General features: G+C 41.0%; 1 protein-coding gene across 1 annotated transcript; it reads left to right on the top strand.

Annotated features, from left to right (window-relative positions):
• The first annotated feature begins 1141 nt into the window (after window positions 1-1141).
• Window positions 1142-2062, top strand: LOC133745624 (uncharacterized). Its single transcript, XM_062173730.1, has one exon. The coding sequence runs from the start codon at window positions 1248-1250 to the stop codon at window positions 1881-1883; it is 636 nt and encodes a 211-aa protein (XP_062029714.1). The 5' UTR covers window positions 1142-1247; the 3' UTR covers window positions 1884-2062.
• The last annotated feature ends 9211 nt before the right edge of the window (window positions 2063-11273 follow it).

Genomic DNA, 11273 nt, shown 5'->3' with positions numbered 1-11273 from the left:
ATAATAATGAATTTCTGGGGTACTACAGCGGATTTGCCTGCAGCTGATTGTGGCGGTAGCGGTTGCCGGGGTGTGACTGCTTTGCACAAGGAGGAGAAGGGTCTAGGTTGGACTAAGTGTGTTGGGTCTAGGGTTTCAGCCGTTCTTTTGGCTTTGGGCTTATATTTAGCTTGAACTCCTTTTGTTTTGGGAGCCCTAGGTTAATAGCTAGTCTATTTTCAATAATTCTCTTTTTGTTAGAGAGCTATGCACTTTGTTGTGCTTTAGCGAATCTTCTGGAGTAGTGCCGAAGGAAGATTCATGCTATTTCGATGTATTTAATGTCAAATGAGTGCCCTAGTTTCTATGTACCACTGTGGGTACTAGCACAACTTCTTGCCTACCCCTAATTGGTAGCAGGATGGTATGTAATGGTTATTCTGGTTTGTGATCAATATATTGGCTTCTGCCTTGATTAAAAAAAAAAAAGACCAAAAACTCAATACCAAATAAGTAGGTTTGGATTAATACTTTTTAAAATGCATATTTTTTAATAGATTGTATTAATGAGTCAAAAATTACGCATAATAACTCACTTTTCAAGGGCACGACAAAGAAAGTCATCACTTAAATAGTTTCACATATTCAACATTGCAACAAAAAAAATATATAGTTATACACACACACACGAGTTTCTTCAACCCTAGATAATGGCAGCAAGAAGCAAGAGACGCCCAAATATTGGTGCTCATTACTCAATAAATCATTAGCTATGAATGATTATTAAGTTCACAGGAGCTGAAAAGGTTCCAGCCTACCAGGCAATGCTGAAACGTTGTAGTCAAAGTCTTCTAGATGTGGGTGTTTGGGTAGGGACAATGTCATTGTTATAGACAATATAGAGATCCTTGTTTATTCTCCACTTGATGCACACATGATATTGACGCCTAAATACAACATATAAAAATCCTGAAACCCAGTCACCAAAGTCATAAATCATCTAGAAGTCTAATAATTCCTATATTTGGCTTTGGACGCGTTTGGTCTTGGAATACAATTCTTTCTTCAAGTCCTACTTACACATTCCAGGAAGCTTATTCTACTCGGTAACATATTGAAATTGTCCAGACTCCAAACACTATATATACATACATTTCTACTCCAACTGCATAAACAGACAAGCTCTCTTCAGTACATAGTTTGATACATCATACATAGCAAACTAACCCCCAATAGCAGAGAGATTTTCTTTTCAGTTTTATTGAAGGATGGCAGAGAAGACCGACCAGGCTTATCCTATTGCCCCTGCAAATGGTTACACAGGAAGCGATAGAGAGTCTTTGGTATCTGAAGATGAGCTGAAACGCAAGAAGAGAATCAAGTTGTTTACCTACATTGGTATTTTTATTGTCTTTCAAATCATAGTGATGACAGTTTTTGGTCTTACTGTGATGAAAGTCAAGACCCCCAAGGCTAGATTGGCCGAAATCAGTGTCCAAACTCTCAACTCTGTCCCTGCAACACCTTCATTTGATGCAAAGTTCACAACCCAGATTAGGATCAAGAACACGAATTGGGGTCCATACAAGTTTGATGCAGGTAGTGCGACATTCCTGTACCAAGGTGTGACTATTGGGCAGGTTGCTATTCCTAAGAGCAAGGCTGGAATGCGTTCCACCAAGAAGATCAATGTCGAAGTCAATGTGGATACTATTGCTTTGCCAAGCAGTTCTACACTTGGAAGTGAATTGAACAGTGGGGTGCTGACACTGACCAGCCAGGTTCAATTGAAAGGAAAAGTCGAATTGATGCTCATAATGAAGAAGAACAAGAATGCTGCAATGGACTGCACCATAGCATTTGATTTATCCTCAAAGACTGTCAAAACTTTACAATGCAAGTGATCATATAATCCAAGTGAGTGCAGGAAGGTGGAGCTAGGCTGCATCTACAGCTAGCATTTGGATTGGGGGATGACAAAAGACTATTTCTTGATTTGTTTGTACATTCTTTATTCTTTTGTGAAGCATGGATTTGTTGAAGAGTTATATGAATATATTGCTGTTTATTAATTTTCTTACCATTGAGAGGCCAATAGCACAGTAATTTCCAAGAAATCTGCTATTGTTTAACATGAAGACGATAAATGGATTGAATAAGTTTTTAATATCAGTCAATACCAACTAATACAACAGAAACGTAGAAATTAAGAATATATATATATATATATATATATATATATATATATATATATATATATGTGTGTGTGTATAAGAAGAGAGAGGATCAGAAGCGGACGTCCGTAGTGCCGCAAAAGTGCGACGTCCATGCTTCTGCTGCGATCTGGCGGAGCGGATCTTGCCGGACGGAGGCCAGACGTCGATCTTGAGCTTCTTGCCGGTGGACCCGCCGGATACCAGTTTGTAGTCGACCTTGATCGGCCTTGAAGTTTTAGGTGAGGTCGCTGCCCAGAACCTTCGACCTTGATCTCCTTGCACTACAAGAGAAAATAGCAAAAGCGAGGAATTTCATTGTGACAACCCAAAAATCGTAGCAAAAACTTGGCAAATACGAGGAAATTTCAGTTGTCGCACATGATCCCATCGGTGACAACCGATTTCTCGCATAAAGTAGGTATTTGCGAGAAATTGATAGTTGTCGCCCATATGACATTTTGCGACACCCAATTCCTCGCAAAATGTCAATTAGGCGACAATTTTTACCAATTGTCGGTTAATATATTTGTGACAACTTTAACTTCCTCACAAAAGATTAATTAGTCGACGACTGCTGTGGATTGTCACTTAATGTTTATGTGACAACTAGATTTCTGTCACTGAATACTGATTTAGTGACCAATTCTGTGAGTTGTCAGTTAATGATTATGTGACAACCTTACCTTCCTCGCTGAAAATCAATTTGGCGACAACTTTAATGGGTTGTCGCTTAATTTTTATGAGACAATTTGAATTTCCTCACTAAAAATTAATTAGGCGATAACTTCTACTAGTTGTCGGTTAATGTTTATGTGACAACTTTAATTTTCTCACAAAAGACCTATAAGGTGACGACTTTTACAGGTTGATGATTATGTGACAATCTGAACTTCCTCGCTGAAAATAAATTAGGCGACAACTTTTACGAGTTGTCGATTAATGTTAATGTGACAACTTTAATTTTCTCGCAAAAGGCCAATTAGGCGATGAACTCAACGGATTGTGGCTTAATATTTATGTGACAACTTAAAATTCATCGCTAAAAACCAATTAGGCGACTACTTCTATCAGTGGTCAGTTAATGTTTATGTGACAACTTTAATTTTCTTGCAAACGACCAATTAAGTGAGGACTTGTAAGGTTGTCGCTTAATGTTTGTATGATAACTTGAACTTCCTCGCTCAAAACCAATTAGACGACGACCTGTACGAGTTGTCGGTTAATGTTTATGTGATAACTTTAATTTTCTCATAAAAAAAAAACAATTAGACGACAACTTTTACGGGTTGTTGCTTAGTGATTATGTGACAAGTTGAACTTTCTCTCTGAAAGCCAATTAGGCAGCGACTTATACGAATTGTCGTTTATTTTTTGTGCAACTACTTGCTTGTTGTTTGAATTTTCTTGTTGACGTGAAATTTTTTAAGGCAGATTTGGGTGAGATGAAATCCTCTCGAGGTGAATTTGGGTGAGGTGAATCTTTTCAAGGCGGATTTGAGGGAGGCAAAATCCCCTCAAGACGAATTTGAGTAAGATGAAACCTCTCAAGGTGAATTTGGGTGAGATGAAACCACTTAAGGCGGATTTAGGTGAGGCAAAATCCCCTCAAGGCAGATCTGAATGAGGTGAAATTCCCTCAAGGTGAATCTAGGTGAGGTGAAACCTTTTAAGGCAAATCTAGGTGGGTGAAACCTCTCAAGGTGGATTTGGGTGAGGCAAAATTCCCTCAAGGTAAATATGTTTGAGGCGAAATCCCTTCAAGACGAATATTGATGAGGAATCTAGGTAAGGAAAAATCTTTTCAACGCGAATTTGAATGATACTGATAAATTGATCGATATTTCAAAAGAAAATTCTTTTCCAAAATATCTTCGATAATACGCCTAATATTCCTGATATCTCCATTTTTCAAACTTCTAATAGATATGTATAAAATGATATTATAATTCTTGATAAAAGAAAATGATTTATGCATTAATTCAAAGTAGAAGAAAAATTGATTAGTGTGATGGCAAGTCAAACAGGTTGGTTAATTCCATTCATCATCCACCTCTTCCCCATAAATATACACATTGGCAGATACAGCTTTGTGTCTCTGTTACTAATTGTTCAGTCCACCTTAATTCAAAGCTATGCTCTCCAATCTCAATTAGTCTAATTATTGAACTAGCGCTAGCTAGCAGAATAGCCAATCATATTGACCCTCAATAACGATTACAAAGGAAGAAATTCTTTAACAAAAGATGGAAAGTAGACGATTTGGTGTTCGCTTAGATTCAATCATTTTTTTTTTTTGAGGAGAAACGTGAACACTTTCATTACTTCGGCCAACAAAGTTACAAAGGAACCCGCCACATGTGTGGCCCCGTTAAAATGAGAACCTAAACATAACCATGTACTGACAAACACATCACGCTCTAACGGTAGGGAGAGAGAGAAGGGCAGTACTAAAAAAGAATGCCTCATATGGACCCTAAACCTCCCCTACCGAGCTCCGTTTCGTTATTAAAACACAACGAAAAGAAAAATAAAACAAAAACAAAAATACTAAAATAAAAACAAGAATGGGCTACTAAGCCCACATTCAAGCCCAAAGATAAGCCTAAGGCATGAATCAAACCCTAGCCACTCTAGAAGAAGATTGACTTTAGCGCTGCCACAGTTAGCAACAGTGCCGACACCACCGGCTTTACCAACACCGTCTGCGTTGCCATTGCCATAACCCGGAATGCCGCCATGGCCAACATCACCACCACTAGGGCTGAAGACAACCCGGGGGCCCAAAACAACCCTAACCACCATTGGACCAAAATGGCTAGGAGCACCTCCGTCAGCATCGCCGCCGCCGACAGCACCACCTCCACCAGCATCACCGCCTCCTCCTGGATCAAGAAACCAAGAGCAAGAGCAGAGTTGCACAATCTGACCCAGAGCAGCCACCATCTTCTCTTCTGAAGCAATACACCCAACCAGCCAAGGGAAGGCTAGCAACAAATCCACCACCCGCTGTGAGACCTCGATCTCATCAACGAAGGCGCCCATGTGGATGCTCGAGATTAAATGGGTTGAAGAAGGTAAGGGAGATGAGATCCAAATGAGTGGAAAGAGGGAAAAGGATTGGAAGGAGATCAGGGAAGGGCGAACTGTGATTTGGGTTTGAAAACTCAGCCTTGCGGCCACCGTAGAAAAACACGAGGAGAGAGAGCTCCTCGGACGAAAAACTTTAACTCTTGATTCAATCATTTTGGTATAAAGGTTCATAAAAAAGTAATTGTTGTAAATGATAATGACTATTCATGCAATAGGTATTGCTTAATGTATGCGATTGACAGACTTGTAATGTGTGCAATTGACATACTTGTAATGTGCGATTGACAGACTCGTAATGTATGCGATTGACATACTTGTAATGTGCGATTGATTAGTATAGCTATTATGTATTGCCTTTTGTATACATGATGTAACCCTATATAAACCTCATGGTGAGATGAATACAATACAATACAATTTTTCCAGTTCTCTATAACACGTTATCAGCACGAGCCTTAACCACAAGAAAAAAACCAAACCAGAAAATTCTTCAAAACCTGCCACTGCCACCTTCGAGCCTCACTACCGCAGCTCCTAGCCCACGTTAGGCTCACCTACGCACCTGCCCCTGCAGCACCTACGCGCCCCTGCGCACGCATCCCTGCTGCCCCTGCAGCACCAACGCACACCGACTGCATCCTTCTCCTTTCCTGTGCATGTCCATCTGCTTGCAGGCTCCGAAACATCTAGTTCGGAACCTCAGATCAAAATCCTTTCTGCATCAGAGTTGTTCGTCTCTGTCTCTTCCATCTGACCTCCGAATTTCAGCCTTATTGGAGTTATTTTGAGACCGGTACAACAATCAAAGTGAAAGCTGTTCAGAAGAGAATCTGCTCCGAATTTCAACACGTAAGTTTTGTAATTAAGGTTGCTGCTTTCTTGTATTTTAAATTCCTTTTATTTTTTGCACAATTTTGGAATATATGAACGGGATTTTGAGTATTTAATAAAGCGGAATTATGGGGATTCACGCTTAACGAACTAAGAGTGTTCGTATGAACTAAGAGTGTTCATAATGCTCGGACTAAGAGCGTCCGTAAGCATCAAATTGTGACCATATTAAAACATTATTGTTTGGTCTAATCCAAAAGAGATTCTTGGAAATTGTTTTCTTGGTAGCATAGTTCGGAAATCTTATTATTTTAGTTTTCGTGGAAGTTTAGCTCCGAAACTAATGTATCTTCTCTTCTTATTTTCAGGATGTTGAATGAACCTAGACTCGATTTTCCCATGCTTGACTCAATAGGCTCGGATTACCACAGTTAGGTAACCGATGTTGAGAACCACCTCACTTCAAAGGGAATATTACCCATAATCCAGGCACCTAACCCGGATCGTGTGTTCATGCGAACACCTACAAAGCATGCTCAAGCGGTTATCTTGATGCGACGCCATATGGACAAGGCACTCAGATTGGAGTATATGTCGATCAAGGATGCAAGAGAGCAATGGGTAGCGCTAGAAGAGCGTTTTGGCAATGTCCAAGATTCCCTCCTCCCTGACTTGAAAGTTCAATGGAACAATCTGCGCTTTGCTGATTTCAAGTCTGTTGCTGAATATAATTCAGAAGCTCTTCTCCTACAGTCCATTTTGAGGTTTTGTGGACAACCTGTCACAGAGCAAGAGCTAATTGAGAAAACTCTCTCCACCTTCCCCGTTTCAGCCATTGTGGTATCAAAGCAATACCACACTGAAGTAAATGCTGGACGGATCACGAGGTTTCATCAGCTTATCAATCTCATATCTGTAGCTGAGAAACATGATAGCATACTCGTGAGGAATTATAATTCAAGGCCCATTGGAACTAAGAGCGTTCATGAGGCGAATTATAATGCACCCAAAAGAGGGCGCAAGGAGCGGAACCCTAAGAATAAGGGATATGAGGGACGTATGGGTCCATATAACCGCCCTAACCAGGAAGGAAACCGCAAGTTTGGTGCGGATACACGTGGTGGCAATGCCACACGTGGGATAGGGGGTCGTGGCAACCCTGGCCGTGGTGGTGGCGCCATGGCCCGTGGTGGTGGCACCATGGGTCGTGGTGGTGGCACCAACCCTCCTAGGGAACGCCCACAACGTGCACCTCAATTAAAGGGAGGCAACCACAATGATGTGTGTCATCGATGTGGATCAAGTGAGCATTGGTTCAAGCAATGCAAGGCAAGCGAGCAACTAGCTGCAAGATACAGGGCATACAGGGTGGAGACGTCCATCTCACCTGGGGGAGCAAGAAGTGTACCTTGCAGAAGAAGAAGAAAATGGTGGAGACGTCCATCTCACCATAGAGGACTTCAAAGCTGACGATGAAGTGCACAAGGATGCCGCAGATTTTGATTAAATTAGTCCTCTTATTTTCCAAGAATTTTTGTAATGGCAATATGCCTTAGTCAATAAATGACAATTGTATTAAACTCTTTCTTATGTGGTGCACCCAAGGAAATAGATTTTGATTAGATTAGTCCTCTTATTTTCCAAGAATTTTTGTAATGGCAATATGCCTTAGTCAATAAATGACAATTGTATTAAACTCTTTCTTATGTGGTGCACCCAATGAAATATGATGTCTAGGAAAGTCATTGAGATTAATGGTACTTAAGAGAGCCTCGCTCCACCAACATCTCTCTCTACTTTTCTGGTCATATTTGATTGGAGTTACCAAACGGATAGAGTGACTATAATGTGTCTTAGTTTGATTTTATTTTGGATTAGATTTTTTAGGGACCTTCGATGAAATCATTGGCTATCTTTATTAATAAAGTATCGTATTATTATTCGATGTCATGGACATGTTTTAATTCCGAACTTTATTATTTTTCAGTATGTTTCCTGGAGAGTTGGAATGCCTTGTTGATAGTGGCACCACACATACTATATTGCGACATAGGCAACTATTTCTATGGATGACGCCTAGTCGATCTTCTATGACTACGATGGCTGGACCATCACAATTGATTCATGGTCAAGGACCAGCTCAATTTATGTTGCCAAATGACACAAGTATTAATGTCACCGAAGCTCTATATGCTACTAGGGCTGGAAGGACCCTATTGAGTTTTAAAGATATAAGAGCCAATGGTTTTCATGTGGAAACACATTGTGAGAATGGACAAGAGTTCCTTTGCATCACCTCTAATGACTACGGACATAAACGAGTATTAGAGAAACTTATGTGTCGCTCTAGTGGGTTGTATGCAACCACTATTTGAATTATTGAATCCAACCATATCATGAGAGATGACTTATGGGATTCTTACACATATAGGCTTTGACATGACCGTTTGGGACACCCAGGTCGTGATATGATGATCCGTATATTAAATTCACACGGACATCCATTTTTCAAAACGAAAAGAAGTCAGAACCAAAATTCGATCCAAGGTAGGGCTGGCGCCGCCTACCCCTGCGGCCCAAAAGTGGTATTGACGGCACCAATACCTCCTTGGTTCCTTTTTCTACTTCTAAAGTCAATTGTGACTTCGTGGCCCAACCGGATACTTCCCTGGTTTCTTCTAAAGCCCCTCTTTCGATTTGCAAAGCCTGCTCTTTAGCAAAATTAGGATCGAGACCATCCTATGCAAAGGACACTAAGGAAAATATTCCATTCTTACAAAGAATCCAAGGTGATATTTGTAGGCCTATTCAGCCAACTTGCGGACCATTTAGATATTTTATGGTGTTGGTTGATGCATCGACACGATGGTCACATGTCATGCTATTGAATGCTGTGTCATGCTATTGAATGCTGCATTTGCTAAACTCCTAGCACAAATCATTAAATTAAGGGCTCACCACTCTGATCATCCCATTAAGTCAATTCGTCTTGACAATGCTAGAGAGTTTACATCAAAAACGTTTGATGACTATTGCATGTCCATTGGGATTGAGGTTGAACACTTTGTTCCTCATGTTCACACCCAAAATGGTCTCGCAGAAGCTGCCATTAAACGACTTCAAATGGTCGCTAGAGCATTGGTTATGCGCACCAATCTCCCTGTTTCTACTCGGGGCTATGCAATATTGCATCCAGCTGTGCTTATTCGTCTGAGGCCTACTGCCACTCAACCCTTTTCTGCGTCCTAGATGGTTACTGGATATGAGCCTGATGTCTCACACTTACGCATATTTGGGTGTACAGTTTATGTGCCGATTGCGCCGCCACAACGCACCAAAATGGGTCCTCAAAGACGATTAGGCATTTATGTTGGATATGACTCTCCAACCATTATCCGCTACTTAGAACCCTTGACAGGCTATCTATTTACCGCTAGATTTGCAGATTGTCACTTTGATGAGACAGGCTTCCCGTCGTTAGGGGGAGATAGGAACAATAATGTTCAACAGGAACGACAGGAATTGTTGTGGTCTGTCCCCACTTTGTCTCATCTTGATCCCCAAACTGCACAGTCCGAAATTGAAGTGCGGAGAATTCTCGATCTTCAGAACGTAGCGTAATGAGGAAAATGTGGTTGTTAGATACAAAGCCCGCCTTGTGGTGCAAGGTTTCTCACAACGCCCTGGAATCGACTACGAGGAGACATATTCTTCCGTAATGGACGTTATAACATTCCGCTACCTTGTCAGTTTGGTAGTTTCCGAAAAACTTGACATGCAGCTTATAGATGTGGTTACAACATATCTCTATGGGGATCTAGATTCAGAGATATATATGAAGGTTCCAGATGGACTTCAATTACCCAAGTCAAGTGGCTCTAAACCACGGAGCGCGTTTTCAATAAGATTGAGACGCTCACTATATGGATTGAAACAATCCGGACGGATGTGGTATAACCGTCTAAGTGACTACTTGATTGGGAAGGGATATGAGAACAATGAAATATGCCCATGCGTGTTTATAAAAAGGACAAGTTCCGGATTTGCAATTGTAGCAGTTTATGTCGATGACATGAACCTAATTGGAACTCTAGATGAGTTAAAGGAAACTGCTAAGTACTTGAAATCCGAATTTGAGATGAAAGATCTTGGGAAAACACGGTTTTGTCTCGGACTAGAACTCGAGCACCGTAGCGATGGGATTATGATCCATCAGTCAGCATATACTCAAAAATTACTAAGGCGCTTTAATGAAGATAAAGCAAAGCCTGTGAGTACTCCCATGATCGGTCATAGTCTTGAGCCTGAAAAATATCCGTTTCGTCCAAGGGATGAGGACGAAGACTTATTAGAGGCTGAAGTGCCGTATCTAAGTGCAATAGGCGCATTATTGTACTTAGCTCAATGCACAAGACGGACATCTCATTTGCAGTAAACTTGTTAGCTCGACACAGTTCTGGGCCAACACGCCGCCATTGGATTGGCATAAAGGCAATCTTTCGATACTTGAGAGGTACGATTGATATGGGCTTGTTCTATCCCTACAGAGAGAAAAGAAATAACGGAAGTGTGGGATCGGACTCCACAAGGCAAAACGCCACCTTCCGTGCTCCTCCTCCCCTCCATCAAAATGACAACGATGTCTTGATGGGTTTTGCTGATGCAGGGTATCTCTCTGACCCTCACAAAGGTCGCTCCCAAATGGGTTCTGTCTTTACCATGGGAAGCACTGCGATATCTTGGAGGTCTACAAAGCAGACCCTTGTTGCTACTTCCTTAAATCATGCAGAGATTATCGCTCTACATGAAGCCGTGCGAGAAAGCATATGGCTAAGGTCTGTAGTTAGACACATTCGAGGAACTTGTGGTTTGAAGTCTACCACAGATGAACCTACATGCATTTATGAAGATAATGCAGCTTGTATTGAGCAAATGAAGTTAGGTTTCATCAAGGGCGACAACACCAAGCATATATCGCCTAAGTTCTTTTACAATCAGCAACAACAAACACTTCTAAATATTGAAGTGAATCAAATCCGTTCAGAGGATAATGTAGCGGACTTGTTTACCAAGTCGTTACCTAAATCCACCTTCGAGAAACATGTGAAGAGCATCAGATTAAGAAAGTTATCCGAACTCCCATAATTGTAGAAATCA

This window comes from Rosa rugosa, chromosome 4 (assembly GCF_958449725.1).
Source record: "Rosa rugosa chromosome 4, drRosRugo1.1, whole genome shotgun sequence".
Taxonomy (NCBI): domain Eukaryota; kingdom Viridiplantae; phylum Streptophyta; class Magnoliopsida; order Rosales; family Rosaceae; genus Rosa; species Rosa rugosa.
Note: the sequence above shows the minus strand (reverse complement) of the source record. Positions and strands in the feature narration are given on the sequence as shown.